Here is a 23,619-nt window from a genome sequence, read left to right as displayed (position 1 = left end):
TTTTCCCATACATGGACACGAATCCGCCCCGGGTGTACATGTGTTCCCTTTCTTGAACCCCCCTCCCACCTCCCTCTTCCCCATATCCTCCCTCATGTACAAAATTAGTGAATGAGGTGACTGATCTGTGAAACCCTTCAGTCTCAACTATTAAATTTTTACTAATCTTCATCTGTGTGCTTCAGAGCCGGAGAACAAGCTCTTGCTGTAACTGAAGTGGTTCGCGGAGCATCTGCACGCTCCCGTCTCACGGTGCCCTGCCTCTCTGTTCACTCCTCTGTCCCTTTGCTTCTCATTGCTGCAGGGCCCCCTGTTTCCTAAATGACAGCCATGGGCAACAAAACAGAAGTGACCGAGTTCACCCTCCTAGGGCTTACTGATGCCCCAGGACTACAGGTCCCACTCTTCACGACGTTTACCCTCATTTACCTTGTCACTCTAGTTGGAAATCTGGGGATGATCATGCTGATTCTGTTGGACCCTCACCTGCACACGCCTATGTACTTTCTCCTGAGCAACCTCTCTCTGGTGGACTTTGGTTACTCCTCAGCAGTCACGCCCAATGTGATAGCAGGATTCCTTACAGGAAATAAGGTCATTTCTTACAATGGCTGTGCTGCTCAGATGTTCTTTTTTATAGTCTTTGGCACTGGGGAAAGTTACCTCCTGGCATCGATGGCTTATGACCGCTATGCAGCAGTGTGCAGACCCCTGCATTATGCCACTACCATGACAAAAAGGAGGTGTGCTTGTCTTGTCACAGGCTCTTACATGTGTAGTGTTCTGAATGCCTCTGTAAATGTTGGAGATAACTTCAGCCTCTCTTTCTGTAGGTCCAATGTGGTCCATCACTTCTTCTGTGATGTTCCAGCAGTCATGATTCTTTCTTGCTCTGATAAGCACATCAGTGAGTTGGTTCTTGTTTATATTAATACCTTCCATGTGTTTTTTGCTCTCATGATTATCTTTATTTCCTACCTGCTCATATTTGTCACCATTCTGAAGATGCGCTCAGTTGAGGGATATCAGAAGGCTTTTTCCACCTGCGCTGCTCACCTCACTGCTATCTCCATTTTTTATGGGACAGTCATCTTCATGTATTTACAACCCACCTCCACTCATGCCATGGACACAGATAAAGTGGCCTCTGTGTTCTATGCTATGGTCATCCCGATGCTAAACCCTGTGGTCTACAGCCTGAGGAACAAGGAGGTCAAAAGGGCATTCAAGAAGGTTGTTGAGAAAGCAAAATTGTCTCTAGGATTATCCCTTTAATAATGTAGGATCCAGAAAAGTTAGAGTCATCTCTAAGGTATCCTTTGCTCAGTGACTCACATGTTAAGGCCCACACTGCACTTATTTTCCTGAGAAGATATCCCTCCATCGTATGATGTCAGATTCCTAGTAGAAACGAACATAATGCTATTAATTATTATCATGTTGATGCAAATGTACCTGCAAAAACCGGAGAATACACAAGCCTAAGGTTAGAACTGCATTCCTTTGTCCCATGTATGCACGTACAAACTGGAGCAGGAAATTTGTTAAATAAATAAATTGCGTATGGCTAGTTTTGAAAAAGAAAAGAATTTTAAATGATCAATTGGGGTGCCATAAGATCCAATAAAAGAGACATTACTTTGCCAACAAAGGTTCATCTAGTCAAGGTTATGGTTTTTCCAGTGGTCATGTATGGATGTGAGAGTTGGACTGTGAAGAAAGCTGATCGCCGAAGAATTGATGCTTCTGAACTGTGGTGTTGGAGACGACTCTTGAGAGTCCCTTGGACTGTAAGGAGATCCAACCAGTCCATTCTAAAGGAGATCAGTCCTGGGTGTTCATTGTAAGGACTGATGCTAAAGCTGAAACTCTAATACTTTGGCCACCTCATGCGAAGAGTTGACTCACTGGAAAAGACTCTGATGCTAGGAGGGATTGGGGGCAGGAGGAGAAGGCGACAACAGAGAATGAGATGGCTGGATGGCATCACTGACTCGATGGAGGTGGGTTTGAGTGAACTCCGGAAGTTGGTGATGGACACGGAGGCCTGGCATGCTGTGATTCATGGGGTCGCAAAGAGTTGGACATGACTGAGTTAGAACCGAACTGAACTGAAGATCCAATAATTCCACGCCTGAGAATATATCAGGACAAACTATAATTCAAAAACACACATGCACCCTTATGTTCATGTCATTACTATTTGCAATGGCTAAGATTGGAAATAACCTCCATGTCCACTGACAGATGAGTGGATAAAGAAGACATGGTACCTGTACACGATCAGTACTACTCAGCTATAGAAACGAGAATGGCATTTGTACCGACAGGGAGGGACCTGGAGAGTGTCATTCCAGATAAAGTAAGTCAGAAAGACAAATACCTGTGATATCCCTTACATGTGGAGTCTGAAGTACGATACAAATGAACTTATCTACAAAACAGAAACTGTCTTGCAAGACACAAAGAACAGACTGGTGGTGGCCAAGGGGAAGGGAGATGAAGGAGAGCTGGATTGGGAGTTGGGGATGAGCAGGTGCAAAGTATCACATATGAAATGGATAAACAGCAAGGCCCTACTGGATAACACGCTGTTTCTATTTCCCCATCTATTTGCCATGGAGTGATGGGACAGGATGTCATGATCTTAATGTTTTGAATGCTGAGTTTTAAGCCAGCTTTTTCACTCTCCTCTTTCACTTTCATCAAGAGGCTCTTTAGTTCCTCTGCACTTTCTGCCATAAGGATGTCATCTGCATATCTGAGGTTTTTGATATTTCTCTCAACAATCTTGATTCCAACTTGTGCTTCCTCCAGCCCAGCGTTTCTCATGATGTACTCTGCATAGAAGTTAAATAAGCAGGATGACAATATGCAGCCCTGACGTACTCCTTTCCCAATTTGGAATGAGTCCATTGCTCCATGTCCGGTTCTAACTGTTTCTTCTTGACCTGCATACAGATTTCTCAGGAGACAGGTAAGGTAGTCTGGTATTCCCATCTCTTTAAGAATGTCCCACAGTTTCTTGTGATCCATACAGTCAAAATGGACATGAGTTTGGGTAAACTCCGGGAGTTGGTGATGGACAAGGAAGCCTGGCATGCTGCAGTTCATGGGGTCGCAAAGAGTCAGACACAACTGAGAGACTTAACTGAACTGAACACAGTCAAAGGCTTTTGCATAGTCAATGAAGTAGAAGTAGATGTTTTTCTGGAATTCTCTTGCTTTTTCTATGATCCAACGAATGTTGGCAATTTGATCTTTGGCTCCTCTGCCTTTTGTAAATCCATCTTGTACTTATGTACATATCCAACCTAAAACATAAATTCCATATAAGAAATAGCTTCTCTGTTTGTTCATAACTCCTTGGTAAAAGTGAGTGAAAGCATTAGTTGCTTAGTCATGTCCAACTCTTTGTAGCCCTCCAGACTCCTCTGTCCCTGGAAATTTCCAGGCAAGAATACTGGAATGGTTAGCCATTCCCATCTCCAGGGGATCTTCCCGACCCAGGAATCGAATCTGGTTCTCTTGCGATGCAGGCAGATTCTTTCTCATCTGAGCCACCAGGGAAGCCCCCAGTCCTTGGTACCTAAATCAATTTCTGGATCATAGGAGAGTTAAATAAATATTTTTAAATGAATGAGTGGATGGATGAAGCTTTTATTTCAGCTTCACCCATCAGGATGAATATATTAAATATTTGAATCAGGATATTTATAATTCACTCATAAAGTAAATCTTCTATGTAAAATTATCATTTCAAGAGGCATGACTGCTGTTTTGTTTGACTGAAATATTTTCTACATTGTCACTCAGTGCTTTTAATTTCCACTGACAGATACAATGATTATCTGGAAACTTTGTTGTCATTCCTTAGAAAAGATATCTCATTGACAACACATCAAGTAGATTCTATTTAGTAAGTCATAAAAGACAAAGAGCTGATTTATCTGAAAAGCCCATGATGCTAGGAAAGATTGAGGGCAGGAGGAGAAGGGGATGATAGAGGATGAGATGGTTGGATGGCATCACCGACTCAATGGACATGGGTTTGAGTAAACTTCGGGAGTTGGTGCTGGACAGGGAGGCCTGGCGTGCTGTGGTCCATGGGGTCGCAAAGAGTCAGACACGACCTAGCGACTGAACTGAACTGAGAAGACAAAACGTATCAAACTATTTTAATGCTTAATACCTGAGTTGGTTTCTCAAGAGGCAGGTCAGGTGGTCTGGTATTCCCATCTCTTTCAGAATTTTCCACAGTTTATTGTGATCCACACAGTCAAGGCTTTGGCATAGTCAATGAAGCAGAAATAGATGTTTTTCTGGAATTCTCTTGCTTTCTCCATGATCCAGTGGATGTTGGCAATTTGATCTCTGGTGCCTCTGCCTTTTCTAAAACCTGCTTGAACATCTGGGAGTTCACGGTTCACATATTGCTAATCACTGCGGATGCTGATTGCAGCCATGAAATTAAAAGACGTTTACTCCTTGGAAGGAAAGTTATGATCAACCTTGATAATATATTAAAAAGCAGAGACCTTACTTTGTCAACAAAGGTCCGTCTACTCAAGGCTATGGTTTTTCCTGTGGTCATGTATGGATGTGAGAGTTGGACTGTGAAGAAAGCTGATCGCCGAAGAATTGATGCTTTTGAACTGTGGTGTTGAAGAAGACTGTTGACAGTCCCTTGTACCACAAGGAGATCCAACCAGTCCATTCTAAGGGAGATCAATCCTGGATGTTCATTGGAAGGACTGATGCTAAAGCTGAAACTCCAATACTTTGGCCACCTCATGCGAAGAGGAAAAGACTTTCACTGGAAAAGACTGATGCTGAGAAGGGTTGGGGGCGGGAGGAGAAGGGGACGACGGAGAATGAGATGGCTGGATGGCATCTTCGACTCTGTGGACATGAGTTTGAGTGAACTCCGGGAGTTGGTGATGGACAGGGAGGCCTGGCGTGCTGTGATTCATGGGGTCGCGGAGAGTCGGACACGACTGAGCGACTGAACTGAACTGAACCTGAGTTGGTTATGGTAATGCAGTTCATTCCAGTGATTCTAAGCTTCCACAGATAATATAAACATAATAGTACTTATCAATAGTAAACATAATCTATATTAAGTATCCGAGTAGAATAATATTTTTGTGTTTTATTTTGATCCTGGGGGAGCTCAATTCTGTAATAAAGATGCCTGTAGGAACTTTGCACTGGTATTCCTTTCTCTGCGTCTGCATACTTAGAGGCTTCCATACTCCGGTGTTTGCAAGATTGTGTTGAATGTACTGAGATGGACACCAGTGTGGACAGAGTGTTATAACCCAAACATATTCTCTCTGGCTCTGAGTTTGTGATGACAGTGACGTGTCTTCTACTGGAGCCATTTAAAAGCTACTTTTTAAACTTTTACTATTTTTAATCGTGGGTTAGTTATAATATTGTGATGTTTTCTCGTACAGCACCGTGAAATGGCCATAGGTGTACATATGCCCCCTCCCTCTTACACTTCTCCCCACCCCTCCCCCTCCCAGGCCTCTAGGTTGTCACAGAACACCAGCAAAGTCCCACTTGCTATCTGTTTTATGCATGATACTGTGTGTGTTTCAGTGCTGTCCCCTCCGATCACCCCAGCGTCTCCTTCCCCCATTGTGTCCAAAAGTCTGCTCTTTATGTCTGTCCCCTGTGCTGCCCTGCACGTAGGATCATCGGTACCATCTTTCTGGATTCCATATATATGCGTTAATATACAATTCTTGTCTTTCTGACTTACTTCATTCTGTATAATAGGCTCTAGGTTCATCCATCTCATTAGAACTGACTCAAATGTGTTCCTTTTTATAGCTTAGTAATATTCCATTGTGTATATACACCACAACTTCCTTATCCATTCATCTGTCGATGGACATCTAGGTTGCTTCCATGTGCTGCTGCTGCTGCTGCTAAGCCACTTCAGTCATGTCCGACTCTGTGTGACCCCATAGACGGCAGCCCACCAGGCTCCCCCGTCCCTGGGATTCTCCAGGCAAGAACACTGGAGTGGGTTGCCATTTCCTTCTCCAATGTGTGAAAGTGAAAAGTGAAAGTGAAGTCGCTCAGGCATGTCTGACTTGTAGTGACCCCATGGACTGCAGCTTACCAGGCTTCTCCGTCCATGGGATTTTCTAGGCAAGAGTACTGGAGTGGCTTGCCATTGCCTTCTCCGTTCCATGTGCTAGTTAATGTAAATAACAAATGCTTCTAGAATATGTTTTAGATTTACACAGTAGGAGCAAAGATAATGTGAGCCGCAAAACAGAAAGAACTTGGATGACTGTTCCACTGAGTTTCCGTAGAACAACTAACTGAACAATACACGAGCAAGAAAGATCTCTGTGGTTCAGCCACTGCCATTTTGGACTTTGCTTGTATATTTGCTTGTATTATTTATACCAACTGACATAAAGAGATTCCCCGAAGACAATCTGGATGCTGCTTGCAAGAAGTGGAAGGACACTGTGACAAGAACCACCATGAAGTGTCTGCAGCGCAGTTTACTTTCACTAATCTTTGTCAATTCTCAGCTTCTAAAACGTAACCAGGAGGGAAAAAAAGCCACAAGTTTTAGAGATAAAAAGACCAGTCCAACCAAACTTTGTTACCTAAGAAAACTTACTAAAATCTTCTGAGCTTCTTGCATGTGCTTTTATTCATGGTTTTGTGTGTCCAGTGTTTTACTCATATGCTTGTGTTGTTATATGGTAGAGAAAATAAGAGCATATGAATGAACCAAATATAATTAATAAAGCTTATTACAAGCAGGGCACCAAATACTCAAAGATCCCTGTGGACATCCTCATACAGATATCACATAGTTGGCCATAACATTTTCTTTTTTCTTGATGATAGACTTTTGAAGGAGAAATGGTAATATTATCTCAGTAATTTAGGAGTAGTGTGGGCCCTAAAATGTAGATGATTTCATGGTTAAAGACAGGAGAGGAATGAAACTAGGTTATTTGGAATCTTACAGCTTTAAAAGGTGAAGCCTAGAGACAAGTTTGCTTTCTTAACTGCCTTCTTGAAAGCACCTTTAACCTCCTTGTTTCTTAAACTATAGACCAGGGGGTTCAGCATGGGGATGACCATCGTATAGAACACAGATGCGATTTTGTCTGTGTCCATGGAGTGACTGGAGCTGGGCTGGGAGTACATGAAGATGACGGTCCCGTAGAAGATGGAGACTGTGGTGAGGTGAGAGGCGCAGGTGGATAAAGCCTTCAGGTATCCCTCAGCCGAGTGCATCTTCAGGACGGTGACAAATATGGACAGGTAGGAAACGAAGACAGCCAAGAGGGCAAAAGAGATAGCGAAGCTTGCCGCAAAGACAAGAACTAGCTCACTAACGTGTCTACCAGAGCAAGAGAGAGCCATGACGGCTGGAACATCACAGAAAAAGTGATGGATTAGATTGGACCTACAGAAAGAGAGACTGAATGTGTCCCAGATGTGAACAGAGGCGTTCAGAAAGCTGCAGATGCAGGAGCCGGCGGCCAGACCAGCACACACACTGGTTGTCATGGTGGCCGTGTAGTGTAGGGATTTGCACACGGCTGCAGAGCGATCATAAGCCATTGATGCCAAGAGGAAATTTTCCATGGTGGCCAGGGCTACGAAAAAGAACATCTGAGCAGCACATGCGTTGTAGGAGATGACCTGGTCTCCCATAAGCAGCTCAGACATAACCTTGGGAGTGACAGCTGTAGAATAACAGAAGTCCACCAAAGACAGGTTACTAAGGAAAAAGTCCATGGGAATGTGGAGACGAGAGTCCGTGAGAATCAAAACAATCATCCCCAGGTTTCCAACCACGCTCACAAGATAGATGAGCCTGAATATAATAAACAGGGGTACCTGCAGTCCTGGGGCACTGGTTAGTCCCAGCAGAATGAACTCAGTCACGTCTGTATTATTCTCCATGGCTGTGGTTTGGGAATCACAAGATGCCCTGTGGCCATAAGGAATAAAGGAACGGAGTGATAACAATGGAACGGACAGAAATCGAAGCAGACAGCAACTAGATGACTGGCTGATCGGTAGACGCGCGTCACTGCATGACGGCAATATCAAAACTTCAATGTTATGCATATAAGATATGGCTTTGGCGACCAGTGTTGGTGCATATTAGTGCATTATAGAGTTACACATTGTTGAAACCGAAGGGTCGTTTGGTTCATCTCCTACTGTCTAAATTTTACACACTTGTAAACTGAAATGTGAAAATATAAAATCTTGATCAGGATGCCATGTCTAGAGTGAATATATGTGTCATTTTGGTTCCCTGAGCCTCGTAAATGCTTACATTTTTATGTTGTTGTGGTGCCAGGAGCTGCCCTGTACAGTTCACCCATGTATCAAGTTGCTTTTCTCAATAAGCTTATAAGACTGACTAGTTGTTACCCTCTTTTAACTTTGAAGCATAGGGATTGAGTAATGTATTTAAATTCACAAAATTATTACTGTCAAAGTCAAGTTGTGTACCCAGGAAGAGTCGTTCTTTGGTCCACTGGTCTGGGACTTCGGGATTAACAGGTGCACATTATGGTATACAGACAGATAAACAATAAGGTCCTACTGTATAGCACAGGGACCTATATTCAATAGCTTGTGATAAACCTCGGTGGGAAAGAACATGAGAAAGAATGTATATGTGTAACTGAGTCACTTTACTGTACAACAGAAATGCAACACAACGGTGTAAATCAACTGTCCTTCAATACAATTTTTGAAAAAGAAATAAATTAAACTGCCCTCCAATAAATAAATAAACTTGAGTTTTACTCAATTTACAATTACTCCTTGTCTCCATTGGCCCAACTCAGTGCTTGGGTTTCCCGGTCAAGTAGCTGAGACGCGTGTGTGTAATGCTGCTGCTGCTCCTAAGTCACTTCAGTCGTGTCCGACTCTGTGCGACCCCACAGACGGAAGCCCACCAGGCTCCCCCGTCCCTGGGATTCTCCAGGCAAGAACACTGGAGTGGGTCGCCATTTCCTGCTCCAGCGTGTGTAACAGACGAGCGGAATAGCTAGAGCACTCGCCGGCGGAGGCCGTTCTGAGGGGAAGACATAGCACTGAGTGTGAAGCTGGGTTCTGGGAACAGATGTGTGTCGGTCTTACCATTTGCTACCCCAGAGTCGTTGGCTGTAACCTAACTACTTGATCCTGGTTTTCTCCATGTACAGAAGAATAATACCTCAAGGTAGGATTGTGAGAATTCGATGAAATACTGTATCGAAAAATCAGTCAAATGCTGAGTGCCTAGCATCATGTGATAGGCACTAGCTGTGATATTGTTATGAGGATGAAATGATAGGCTCTACGTTCGAGAAAGGCAGGTGAAATCAGGGATCCGGACGCGGACGAGGGTTGAAGTCTTGCACCCTGTCTCTTCAACTTTTTCTCACACGCTCTGTCCACGGGCATCTGTGTGTCCTCCAGTGTTTCTCAGTCTGTTGGTTCTCTGCTAACCATCACTGGCTGTTCAGCCACGCCACGTGAACTGGTCTATCTTCTTTCTTGAAGTCTTTATTTCAGCATGAGTAGAGTCTCTTTTTTAAGCTCATTCTTTCTCTCACTGTCCTCATCTCATATCATCTCATAGGCTCACCGCATAGAGCATGTATGTGCTGTGCGTGAGTGCGTGTGCGCATGTGCGCTCAGTCACGCCCAGCTCTTTGCAGCCCCGTGGACTTCCCGCCATGCTCCTCTGTCCTTGGGATTTCCCAGGCAAGAATACTGGAGTGGGCTGCCATTTCCTTCTCCAGGGAATCTTCCCCACCCAGGGACCAAACCCACTTCTCTTACATCTCCTGCATTGGCAGGTGGGTTCTTTACCAGCTGAGCCACTGGGGAAGCCCCCATTAAGAGCATATGCATCCATGTTTATGCATATGCACACATATACACTTATTCATGGGTTTATATGTATACACACAAGTATTTAAACACACACTCATTCCTCCGGATGAGTGAGGGAGTGAAAGTTGCTCAGTTGTGTCCAACTGTTTGCAACCCCATGGACTGTTGCCTACCAGCATCCTTTGTCCATGGAATTCTCCAGGCAACAATACTGGAGTGGGTAGCCTTCCCCTTCTCCAGAAGATCTTCCCAACCCAGGTCTCCCACATTGCAGGTGAATTCTTTACCGTCTGAGCCACCAGAGAAGCCCACCTTTTCTTTTACTTTTCACTTTCATGCCATTGAACAAGGAAATGGCAACCCACTCCAGTGTTCTTGCCTGGAGAATCCCAGGGATAGGGGAGCCTGGTGGGCTGCCATCTATGGGGTCACACAGAGTCGGACACGACTGAAGTGACTTAGGAGCAGCAGCAGCAGCAGTGTTTTAAGGTGGATCACATTATTATACCCATTTACCAGTAAGAACACTGAGGACTTGAGCAGCTATGTAAAGCTGCACAGTCACATAGTATGAAAAAGATTCAGGATTCAAGATTCAAACCCGGCTGTGACCAAATCAGAAGCCTATGCTTTCAGCCACCTCACTGGCCGCATTTGCAAATGTGCTAGTAATCATAAGGATGAGATTATGGGAACGATTACAGTAGAGTTAGGATCTCGCTAACTTGATCAGAACACTTCTGTGGTTAAAGAAGGATTATTTCACTCTCTTGTAGTTTTCTTTCTTGCCACCAATGAGATGACACAGGATAGTAACTAAGATGAGATTAAGTCTTAGGGATGGGATCATTTATTCTTTTTTTGCGATTCTTTTATAGGAGAACAACATGACTTTGTTCCATATGTATCTCTAAACTCCCATTGATGGAAATTTTGACATTCAAACTTTAGCCTCAACTCACTGTTTTAGAAAAAAAAAATGTTGAAACCATCTCTTTCAGTGCTCAGATAATTCATAGTAGGTATAGCTGCCCCATAGATTTTACATGAATTATACTTCTCACTAAAAATGTACATGAAACACAGAAGCTTACCTTGCTGCTGGAAAAGTAGAGACAGTCAATCCCGAAGAGTGATAATGGAATCAGACGTTTAGTCATGGGCATAAAGCACATACCCCTCGTAGCTCAGTTGGTAAAGAATCCGCCTGTGATGCAGGAGACACAGGTTCGATTCCTGGGTCTGGAAGATCCTCTGGAGGAGGAAATAGCAACCCACTCTAGTATTCTTTCCTGGGAAATCCCATGGACAGAAGAGCCTGGCGGGACACAGTTCACAGGTTTGCAAGAGTTGGACAGGACTTAGTGACTAAACCACCACTGTTAGAGACTTTCTTAAAGATTCCAAGACCTCTAAGAACAAGTAAAGATGGAGGAAGGAACCCAACATGAAGTTAGAAACCTGGATAAAACTCCTAAACTCACCACTAATTCTGAGTATGCTCTTGGAGAAGTCACTTTTCTTCTCCTTGTTTGAAAAACAATAATATTACCTCTTTTCGAATAGTTCACAGACTTGTACCTGTAACTAGCAGATGAGGGTAGCTCCATAAAACACCTTGCTGAGAGGCTATCACTTTAAAGCCAATCAGCATAATTTTACTCTGAGCCGTTTTCTCTGGCCACGAAAGCAAATCCTCAGGTTCAAGGTCAGAGAGGGATGCCTGTGTTTGGTAAATGATGGCCAAGGGGGCTCAGCACAGTCAGTGATGTCACGTGGATTTATGTTGGATTTCAGAGGCTGGCTCACGGGAGTCAGAAGGGAGCCATAGAAACACAGAATTCTCTGGGGCTTGCCCCCATGAGGGCCTTTGTAGTTCTCATCTCACGTTCTTAGGGAAGACAGAATTAAATTGCTTGTGGGATTCTGCTAGATATATTGAGAGTGTGCACATGTTTTCATAATTCATTGCTTGTTCTTCATTTTTTTCCATTTTGTACTCAAAGTATAGTTTAGAAACCATAAACATCCATAGCTTTTAGTGTGTTATTCTAAGAGTCTGGTTAAATTTTATCTGGTCAGGTACCACTGCCACAGCTACAAAACAGAAGAGTTCTATCACCTTAACAAAAACCCCGAGTTTTTTTATGCCAAAAGCCGATTATCAATGTCTTAAGCTCAAGCAGTCAAGTAGCAAGTGAATTCACCTTGCTACCATTTTGTTTTATTCAGGTCCACAATGAACTGGATGGTCATCACTCACATTGGAGAGGGTCACCTGCTTCACTCATTTCACTGATTCAAACGTTAATCTCGTCTACAAACACCTTCACAGTCACACGCAGAAACAGTGTTTAATAACGTATCTGGCATGCCCTGACCCACTCAAGTTGATACATATAATGAACCATCACAGAGGGACTAGTCATGTTCGTTTTGCTCTCCTTTGCTGTCTTTAGCTATTTCCCCTCTCGATCTCTTGATACCGTGCTTTGTGGGTCGCTGGCTGTTTGTAGAGACGGATTTTGATTCCTTTCTCATTTTTGTGTGCATCTTCTGCTGGTACAGTCTTTGGGATTACCATGGGGTTTATACAAAACATCTCATAGTTACAACCATCTCTTTTTGACTGATAACAGCTTAACGTCCATCACTTACAAAGCTCTGCTCCTATACACCTCTCTTTTCGTTACTCATATCACAAACTGTATCTTCTCGTATTTGGTATCTGGCAGAGCACATCATGAGGAGCGCTGGGCTGGAAGAAGCACAGGCTGGAATCAAGATTGCCGGGAGAAATATCAACAACCTCAGATATGCAGATGACACCACCCTTATGGCAGAAAGTGAAGAGGAACTCAAAAGCCTCTTGATGAAAGTGAAAGAGGAGAGTGAAAAGTTTGGCTTGAAGCTCAACATTCAGAAAACAAAGATCATGGCATCTGGTCCCATCACTTCATGGGAAATAGATGGGGAAACAGTGGAAACAGTGTCAGACTATTTTTGGGGGCTCCAAAATCACTGCAGATGCTGATTGCAGCCATGAAATTAAAAGACACTTACTCCTTGGAAGGAAAGTTATGACCAACCTTGATAGCATATTAAAAAGCAGAGATATTATTTTGCCAACCAAGGTCTGTCTAGTCAAGGCAGTGGTTTTTCCCGTGGTCATGTATGGATGTGAGAGTTGGACTGTGAAGAAAGCTGATCGCCAAAGAATTGATGCTTTTGAACTGTGGTGCTGGAGAAGACTCTTGAGAGTCCCTTGGACTGCAAGGAGATCCAACCACTCCATTCTAAAGGAGATCAATCCTGGGTGTTCATTGGAAGGACTGATGCTAAAACTGAAGCTCCAATACTTTGGCCACCTCACGTGAAGAGTTGACTCACTGGAAAAGACTCTGATGCTGGGAGGGATTGGGGGCGGGAGGAGAAGGGGACGACAGAGAATGAGATGGCTGGATGGCATCACCGACTCAATGGACATGAGTTTGAGTGAACTCCGGGAGTTGGTGATGGACAGGGAGGCCTGGTGTGCTGTGATTCACGGGGTCGCAAAGAGTCTGACACGACTGAGTGACTGAACTGAACTGAACTGAATACAAAATAACAGTTACAGTTATTTTTATCTGTTTACCTTTTATATTCTATGCTAGGATTCAAAGTGACTTACATACTTCAATTACCATATTGCCAAATGCTGTATTTGTCTATATATTTGCCTTTATCAGTGAATTTTCTATTTTCATATGTTTTTGCATTGCTGTCTAATGTCTTCTCATTTCAACTTGAAGGACTGCCTTTAGCATTTCCTCTCAGGCAGGTCTACCAGTGATGAACTCCTTCCACCTTTCTAAAAGTTGGGAGTAGAACTGACATACATTAGCTTCAGGTGTATAACACTGTGACTTATATGCATTAAAGATGATCACCACAAGTTTAGTTACCCTGTCTCTCAATTTAAAGTTTTTATAGTACTATTAACTATTATAATTGGAGACGGTGCCTTTTAATCCCTTTCACCTGCTTCACCAATCCCCCACCCTCTCCTTTCTAGCATTCAGCTGTACAGCAACGCCCCACCAGCTCTCTGGTTTGCATATGGTAACGTGTATGTTCCAAAGCTCCTCTCTCTATCCGCCCCGCCCTCCCCCCACCCCCCGCTGCGCCCACAGGGCTGTTCTCTACGTCTGCATCTCTATTCCTGCCCTGCAGATGGATTCATCAGTACCATTCTTCTAGATTTCCTACATGTGTGCTAGTGCACAATATTTGCTTTTCTCTTTCTGACTTACTTTGCCAGGAATTTTGACTGGACCGCTACTGAGTCTGTCTCCTCAAAATTCAAAGTTGTCTAGGCCAGCCCTCTAGTGCTCCCGCATCACCTTTGACTGTGACTGTTTGTGACTGGAGTGTCCTCGTCTTGAGACAGAGCCCCTCCTCCGGCAGGTCTTTGTCTCTCCATGTAAAGATCCTTCAGGGGCATTTACTCTGCCTTTAACAGAAGTGGAAGAAAGTGAAGGTGAAAGCCGCTCAGGCGTGTCCAACTCTGTGACCCCATGGGCTGTGCAGTCCATGCAATGCTCCAGGCCAGAACACTGGAGTGGGTAGCCTTTCCCTTCTCCAGGGGATCTTCCCAACCCGGGGATCGAACCCAGGTCTCCCGCATTGCAGGAGGATTCTTTACCAGCTGAGCCACCAGGGAAGCCCAAGAGTACTAGAGTGGGTAGCCTGTCCCTTCTCCAGCAGATCTTCCTGACCCAGGAATCAAACTGGGGTCTCCTGCATTGCAAGCGGATTCTTTACCAACTGAGCTATCAGTAATAGAAGAGTTTGGTCCAATTCTTCAGCACCCACTTATCCAAAACTTAAAGATTACTAGTAATGTATGGAGATTTTCTTTTTACCACATCTCTAAAAATATCTGTTATAATCCGTTTATTCAGTTATAGCCATCCCAGTGTATCTGATGTGGTGTCTCATTGTCATTTTAATTTTTATGATTTATGATCATTTTTATCTCTTCATGTGGGTTTTAGGCACTAATACACCTTTTTCTATAAAATGTATTTTCAAATATTCCTCATCTTCAATTGAGACATTTGTCTTCTCATTACTGAGTTGTAAGATTTCTATATTCTCAAAATTATCTTTTTAATTAGATATTTGATTTGCAAACACTTTCTCCAAATTTGTGGTTTAATTTTTTTATTTTATAAATGGTGTTTCTTAACATAGAAACATTTTGAATTTTAATAAAGTTAAAATTATAACTCTAGAATTTCTGATTGCTTCTTTTTTATAACTTTACTATCTTTGTTGATATTCTTTATTAGATGTTGTTATTTAGTTGCTAAGTCAAGTCCAGCTCTTTGCGACCCCCACGGACTATAGCTCTCTAGTCTCCTCTGTCCATGGGACTTTCCAGGCAAGAATACCGGAGTGGGTTGCCATTTTCTTCTCCAGGGGATCTTCCTGACCCAGGGATCAAATCCACATCTCCTCCATCTCCTCTGACAGGCAGATTCTTCAGCACTGAGCCACCAGGGACGCACAGTCTCTGGTAGATCTGTCACTGTAATCAATCACCTGTGTTTGTGTGTGCTGTGGCTTCAGTCATGTCCGACTCTTTGCGACCCTAGGAACTGTAGCCTGACTGGCTCCTCTGTCCATGGGATTCTCCATGCAAGAACACTGCAGTGGGTTGCCATGCCGTCCTCCAGGGGATCTTCCTGACCTAGAGATCCAGCCTGCATCTCTTATGTCTCCTGCCATAGCAGGCGGGTTCTTTACCACTGCGCCACCTGTGTTTTCCTTCAATTCTTTACCTGTTGTTTCCCTCAGTTTTTTGAAAGTATATGGACATCCCCAAAGAGTTTCTGTTGACCACTTTCTCATATTTTCCTCCAGATTTTCATGATTCACATTTGTGTGTGTGCGTTAAATAAATGGACGCTTTAGACAATATAGTGTGGAAACTGAATTCCGACTAGCTTGCAATTGTTTGATATTTGCCTTTGTTTGTTTAGTGGCCTGACTGTCCTAATTTTAGGGTCTGTTTCCCTGTGCTGTAGAGCCACTGAAGTCTCTGCCAGTCTTGTAAAGTCCTGTTTTTACGCATAAGCCTGTCTTCTCTGGGGCTGCAACTGTAGTACTGGCCAGCCAATAGTCAGAATTCTCCTTATGCACACTTTGATGAGAGGGCCTGAATGTGTGGACTGGGGACCACCCAAAATTTAGACAGCTGGCAGATCTTGCTTCAGGTTTTGTTCTCTGTTTGTGCAGGTCCTCAAGGTCAGCTGGAATAAGGAACTGGCATCTGCCCTGCTCTTTCCATAATCCTGAACATGGCCACAACCTTCTCAATGCCCAGGAAAGTGTCAGAACTTCTGAAAGCCCACGTATCATTTTCTAGTTGTCATTCAGAACTTTAATTTCCCAACTTCTCCTGATCAATGTCACAGCTTTAGGCACCCGTGGTTTGGCCTTCTCCAGTAGTTGTACCAATTGCTACTGTGGAACCAGTAGACGTCTCTAAGTTCTGTAAACAATATAGCTTCCTCACAGCCTTGGTACTTTCACTCAGCTGCTTCATTCTGTCAGGAACACTCCACCCTGGTGTAGACAGTGGTAAGGACTGGCAATGGCAGGAAGGAAGTGAGATACTTTATCCGTGGGAATGCAAGTGGTGTGTTACTTGTTCATAAAGTTGACAATCTTACTTATGAGACATATACTTACCCCATCAGCCAGCAATTCCACTTAAAGGTATTTACTCAAGTGAAATGCAAACCAGTGTTCAAACACAAAACTATATGCAAATGATTATAGCAGATTTAACTGTAATCAATAAAACTAAGACAACCTGGCTATATTCCTTACAATAGAAGAGCACTTGATAAATAAAAAATAACAGTCTACTGATACGAGCCACAGAAGGATGACTGTATCGTGTGTTATCCCAGATGAGAGTAGCCAGACCCAAAAAGGTACATACTGTGTGATTTCACTTGTATGGTATTTCTTTTTTTTTTTGTATGGTATTTCTTACAAAGGAACAGTCATACGACAAATTCGGGTTCCAGTATCTGGGAGTGGCAGGAGAGTTTCACTGAGAAAGAGCAGGGAAATTTGAGGGCAGACAAGACTGTTCTTTATTTTGATTGTGTTGGTGGTTACATGATCACACACATTTGTCCAAACTCTCAGAACTGTACACTAAAATATGAAGCTGCAAGTAAATTACACTTAAACTGAAAAAAAAGAAAGAAATGACAAGAAAATAATGTAAATATATCTGCATGCTGCTGGCTCAGGAAGCCAAGCTCGTCCTTGAGGCAGTTTAATTACTTCTTGCTGAAGTAAGTTGAATGAGTGCCTTTGGCAATCTTCGTGGGGGCTTGTCCTGAGACAAGCTCCAGGTCCCTAACATTCCCTCCTGGCTCCCATTCATTAGCTTCTAAAATCCCAAAATAGTTCTCCTTGACATCATTTTAGAAGGAACAGGCTACATACGGAACCTCTCTGGTCATTTATTTACTCTTCTGAATGTGAATAATTGTTAGTACACATAAAGGCCTTCCTCCAAACAGGATTTTCTGTGAGTCTGCAACCACTTACAGGGGAAAGCCCCAAGGTAAATACTATATGGAATGCAGTCAAAATGACAACAATTTACTGAGCTATTTAATAGACCTTCTTTCCTTAGCTCTTCGTGGCCACAGTTCAGTGAAATATGCTGATGTGTCAATCACATTATATCTATTTCACAAAAGTTTGGTGCAAGGTTCAGTTCAGTTCAGTTCAGTCGCTCAGTCGTGTCCGACTCTCCGCGACCCCATGAATCACAGCACGCCAGGCCTCCCTGTCCATCACCAACTCCCGGAGTACACTCAAACTCATGTCCACAGGGTCGGTGATGCCATCCAGCCATCTCACTCTCGGTCGTCCCCTTCTCCCCCCGCCCCCAACCTTTCCCAGCATCAGAGTCTTTTCCAGTGAGTCAACCCGTCGCATGAGGTGGCCAAAGTATTGCAGTTTCAGCTTTAGCATCATTCCCTCCAATGAACATCCAGGACTGATCTCCTCTAGAATGGACTGGTTGGATCTCCTTGCAGTATAAGGGACTCTCAAGAGTCTTCTCCAACACCACAGTACAAAAGCATCGATTCTTCGGCGATCAGCCTTCTTCACACTCCAACTCTCACATCCATACATGACCACGGGAAAAACCATTGCCTTGACTAGACGGACCTTGGTTGGCAAAGTAATGTCTCTGCTTTTTAATATACTATCAAGGTTGGTCATAACTTTCCTTCCAAGGAGCAAGCGTCTTTTAATTTCATGGCTGCAATCAGCATCTGCAGTGATTTTGGAGCCCCCAAAAATAAAGTCTGACACTGTTTCCACTGTTTTTCCATCTATTTCCCATGAAGTGATGGGACTAGATGCCATGATCTTTGTTTTCTGAATGTTGAGCTTCAAGCCAACCTTTTCACTCTCCTCTTTCACTTTCATCAAGAGGCTTTTGAGTTCCTCTTCACTTTCTGCCATAAGTGACGATTATAAGGACACCTTTTGATTAGCATCACAGAGAGAGCTTCTTCAACAGAATTTTTAAATTCTGCCCTGGAAGAGCTTCAGATCAGACTGAAAATTCAGGATTTGCAGCCTCTTTTTTCAAGAGACAGGTAAGCTTCTATATTTCATCCACATTTTGAGCAAAGAGTGTAGTACATATAAAAAGCAGTCATGAAGCTGATACTATGAGCTATTTGAGCTCAAATTGGAATGTCATAAACATTCTCCTGAAAAAACTGGGATCGAGGCAAATTGCAAAATAATTCCACTAGTTGGAAGTTCAGTTATGCTCATGAAACTCTACGTTATGTTCCTAAAGAGGACGGACAAGAACGGCAGGTGGCGCTCTGAGAGTGGGTGGTAATTCCATCGCTTCCTCTCTTCTCACGCATTGTGGTGGAAGCTTACAATGTTTGAAGTAACAGTTGTTTAGATTCCAGAAGAGTCCTCGTCAGGTTTCTTTAGATCTGTGCCATTTACTATTCTTTACCTCACAATCTGACCCTTTTCAAGACATCTAGAAAGGCTGACGGAGCAGTCATTCAGAAGCAAAGGTTGTAAAATGAATCATATATTCATTTAAATCTTAAATTTATGCTGTATTATATAGGTAATTTAGGAAATACCTTCTCAAATTCTCATTTTTAGTGTCTCTAAAACATTCATAATAGAGTTAACATTTACTGTGAAGATTGAGACATGTCTATATCTAAATATATAATTCTCTTATTAGAGATCATAAGACCCAGCATATGCTATAAATTGTTAAGCACAAATCCTTTAGAGACTAGGAAGGGAAACTTAAATAGCAGCACGGACAGAAAAAGATTTGAGAGGCAAGCGCTGCCAGAGAATGAACACACTTCCAATGCTCCAAATCTAAATTAAAAAGTAAAGACATGGAACATGCCCCAGAACAGAGGTGCAGGCTAGAATTAAACTCCTGGTCCGTGATTTATCAACCCTACATTTCTGTGACCCAGCTGATGAATGAGAGTGGAGTAACAATGCGTTTTAGAGAAGAAAACTCCTTCAAATATGAATCAGAAGGAAAATTAAGCAAGATATCCTGAACATCCCTGAATTTTCTTATAAAATGTCTGTGGTTGTTAAATCACTAAGTCACGCTGAAATCTTTTGCAACCCCGTGGACTCCTCTGTCCATGGGATTTTCCAGCCAAGAATGCTGGAGTGGGTTGCCATTGCTTACTCCAAGGGATCTTCCCCATCCAGGGATTGAACCAGCACTTTCTGCAATGACAGGTGGATTCTTTACCAATGCACCACCAGGGAAGCCCTAAAATGTCTGGGATAGAGTAAGAAATCCCGGAGGGCACAGGAAAGACTAAATGAACTCATGTGTCAGGAAAGGCATATTGAGAAATACTCTCCCAGAATTCAAACTCACCAAAATTTTGAGACCCTGAAAATCACCATCCACCTTTCCTAAACCAAGATAGAGATCATCATTTCATGATAACGTTAACATAACAATTTATCAGGATTTGCTATGTTATCATCTTCCTGCCATATGGGAGACCTGTGTTCGATCCCTGGGTTATGAAGATCCCCTGGAGAAGGGAACAGCTCAGTTCAGTTCAGTCACTCAGTCCTGTCCGACTCTGCAACCCCATGGACTGCAGCACAAAAAGCCTCCCTGTCCATCACCAACTCCCGGCGCTTACTCAAACTCATGTCCATCAAGTCAGCGATGCCATCCAACCATCACATCCTCTGTCGTCCCCTTCTCCGCCTGCCCTCAATCTTTCCCAGCATCAGGATCTTTTCCCATGAGTGAGTTTTTTGCATCAGGTGGCCAAAGTATTGGAGTTTCAGCTTCAGCATCAGTCCTTGCAATGAATATTCAGGACTGATTTTCTTCAGGATTGACTCATTGGATTCCTTGTAGTCCAAGGGACTCTCAAGAGTCTTCTCCAATGCCACAGTTCAAAAGCGTTGGTTCTTTGGTGCTCAGCTTTCTTTGTAGTCCAACTCTCACATCCATAAGTGACCACTGGAAAAACCATAGCTTTGACTAGATGGACCTTTGTTTGCAAAGTAATGCCTCTGCTTTTTGATATGCTGTCTAGGTTGGTCATAGCTTTTCTTCCAAGGAGCAAGCATCTCTTAATTCCATGGCTGCAGTCACCATCTGCAGTGATTTTGGAGCCCCAAAATAAAGTCTCTCACTGTTTCAATTATTTCCCCACTTATTTGTCATGAGTGATGGGACCAGATGCTTTAAGCCAAATTTTTCACTCTTTTCTTTCACTTTCATCAAGAGGCTCTTGAGTTCTTCTTCACTTTCTGCCATAAAGGTGGTGCCATCTGCATATTTGAGGTTATTGATATTTCTCCCGGCAATCTTGATTTCAGCTTCTGCTTCATCCAGCCAGGCATTTTGCCTGACATATAAGTTAAATAAGCAGGGTGACAAGGCACAGCCTTGATGTACCCCTCTCCCAATTTGGAACCAGTCTGTTGTTTCATGTCCAATTCTAACTCTTCCTGACTTGCATACAGATTTATCAAGAGTCAGGTCAGGTGGCCTGGTATTCCCATCTCTTTCAGAATTTTCCACAGTTTGGTGATCCACATAGTCAAAAGCTTTGGCATAGTCAATAAAGCAGAAATAGATGTGGTTTTTTTGAACTCTCTTGCTTTTCCCATGATCCAATGAATGTTGGCAATTTGATCTCTGGTTCCTCTGTCTTTTCTAATACAGCTTGAACATCTGGAAGTTCACAGTTCATGTACTGTTGAAACCTGACTTGGAGAATTTTGGGCATTACTTTGCTAGCATGTGAGATGAGTGTAATTGTGCAGTAGTTTGAACATTCTTTGACATTGCCTTTTTTTGGGATTGGAATGAGGACTGACCTTTTCCAGTCCTGTGGCCACTGCTGAGTTTTCCAAATTTGCTGGCATATTGAGTGCAGGACTTTCACAGCATCATCTTTTAGGATTTGAAATAGCTCAACTAGGATTCCATCACCTCCACTAGCTTTGTTCGTACTGATGCTTCCTAAGGCCCACTTGACTTCATATTCCAGGATGTCTGGCTCTAGGTGAGTGATCACACCATCATTGTTATCTTGTTGTGAAGATCATTGTTGTGAAGATAATTTTTGTACAGTTCTGAGTATTCTTGCCACCTCCTCTTAACATCTTCTGCTTCTGTTAGGTCCATACCATTTCTATCCTTTATTGGGCCCACCTTTGCATAAAATGTTCCCTTGGTATCTGTAATTTTCTTGAAGAGATCTCTTGTCTTTCCTATTCTGTTGCTTTCCTCTATTTCTGTACATTGATCATTGTGGAAAGCTTTCTTATCTCTCCTTGCTATTCTTTGGAACTCTGCATTAAAATGGATATATCTTTCCTTTGCCTTTAGCTTCTCTTCTTTTCTCAGCTATGTGTGAGGCCTCCTCAGATAACAATTTTGCCTTTTTGCGCTTCTTCTTCTTGGGGATGGTCTTGATAACTAACTCCTGTACAATGTCATGAACCTCCGTCCATAGTTCATTAGGCACTCTGTCTATCAGATCTAGTCCCTTAAATCTATTTCTCACTTCTACTGTATAATCAGAAGGGATTTGATTTAGGTCATACCAGAAAGGTCTAGGGGTTTTCCCCACTTTCTTCAATTTAAGTCTGAATTTGGCAGTAAGGAGGTTCATGATCTGAGCCACAGTCAGCTCCTGGTCTTGTTTTTGCTGACTTCATAGCGCTTCTCCATTTTTGGCTGCAAAGAATATAATCAATCTGATTTCAGTATTGACCATCTGGTGATGTCCATGTGTAGAGTCATCTCTTGTGTTGTTGGAAGAGGGTGTTTGCTGTGACCAGTGCGTTCTCTTGGCAAAACTCTGTTAGCCTTTGCCCTGCTTCATTCCGTGCTCCAAGGCTAAATTTGCTTGTTACTCCAGGTGTTTCTTGACTTCCTACTTTTGCATTCCAGTCCCATATAATGAAAAGGACATCTTTTTTGAGTGTTAGTTCTGGAAGACCTTGTAAGTCTTCATAGAACCATTCTGCTTCAGCTTCTTCAGCATTACTGGTTGGAGCATAGACTTGAATTACTGTGACATTGAATGGTTTGCCTTGGAAACAAACAGAGATCATACTGTCATTTTTGAGATTGCATCCAAGTACTGCATTCAGACTCTTATTGACTGCCCACTGCACTATTCTGGCCTGGAGAATTCCATGGACCATGCAAAGAATCGGATAGAACTGAGTGACTTTCATTTTCACTTTCTTCCACTTTCATAACAACACCCTGCTGCTGCTGCTGCTGCTAAGTCACTTCAGTTGTGTCCGACTCTGTGCGACCCCATAGACGGCAGCCCGTCAGGCTCCCCCATCCCTGGGATTCTCCCACCTAGTTGTGCTCTAAAAAATTATATTACCTCACTTAACTGCTATAATAATTGTTTTCAAGGATCTAATTACCATCTTATTTTATAGAGACAATGAGGCTCAAAGATGCTATTTCATGAACAGTGAAATAGGTTTTAAATTATAGGGCTGCTTTTGAACACATATGCACCCCTTTTCAGAACCCAAGCTCAACATTCCATGGCACACTTTCTTTTCAGAATTGCCCCCTTGGCTATGTGTGCTTCTTTGATATGCAATGAATAAATATAAGCTTTAATTAAAAATAAATTCAATTAAATTTCAGTTAGGAGCATACGTCCTGGAAATCACTCTGCCTGGGTCCAAAGCTTGACTCTGTCAGTTGATACTCAGATAAACTTGCTCAAAACACTTAACCTTTTGTAGGTTCGTTGAGATTAAGCATATTTAAGCATATTAAACTTAAATGCATATTTGGAGTGAGCACTGTATAAACATAACCTGTTGATAGATTCAAGTGATTTGATTGGAAGATGTGTTTATGGCAAATGTCCAATTCATTTCAGTCGCTCAGTGTTGTCCAACTCTTTGTGACCCCAAGGACCACAGCACACCAGGCCTCCCTGTCCATCACCAACTCCTGGAGTTCACTCAAACTCATGTCCGTTGAGTCTGTGATGCCATCCAACCACTTCATCCTTTGTCATTCCCCTCTCCTCCCGCCTTCAATCATTCCCAGCATCAGAGTCTTTTCAAATGAACTTCTTCTCATCAGGTGGTCAA

General features: G+C 42.9%; 2 protein-coding genes across 2 annotated transcripts; one reads left to right on the top strand and one right to left on the bottom strand.

Annotated features, from left to right (window-relative positions):
- Window positions 1-321: 321 nt before the first annotated feature.
- LOC129554174 (olfactory receptor 5B2-like) lies at window positions 322-1,275 on the top strand. The gene has a single exon (XM_055422789.1). It carries the CDS (start codon window positions 322-324, stop codon window positions 1,273-1,275), a length of 954 nt encoding a protein of 317 aa, XP_055278764.1.
- A 5,736-nt stretch (window positions 1,276-7,011) lies between these two features.
- On the bottom strand, window positions 7,012-16,302 carry LOC129554176 (olfactory receptor 5B2-like). The gene is made up of 2 exons (XM_055422790.2): window positions 16,296-16,302; window positions 7,012-7,958 (listed from the first exon to the last, which is right to left on the bottom strand). Exons 1-2 carry the CDS (start codon window positions 16,300-16,302, stop codon window positions 7,012-7,014), a joined length of 954 nt encoding a protein of 317 aa, XP_055278765.2.
- Between the last annotated feature and the right edge of the window lie 7,317 nt (window positions 16,303-23,619).

The sequence above is a fragment of the Moschus berezovskii genome, chromosome 14, assembly GCF_049115385.1.
Source record: "Moschus berezovskii isolate FMDL1 chromosome 14, NW_MosBer_1.0, whole genome shotgun sequence".
Classification (NCBI taxonomy): domain Eukaryota; kingdom Metazoa; phylum Chordata; class Mammalia; order Artiodactyla; family Moschidae; genus Moschus; species Moschus berezovskii.
This window is presented reverse-complemented; position numbering and strand designations above follow the sequence as displayed.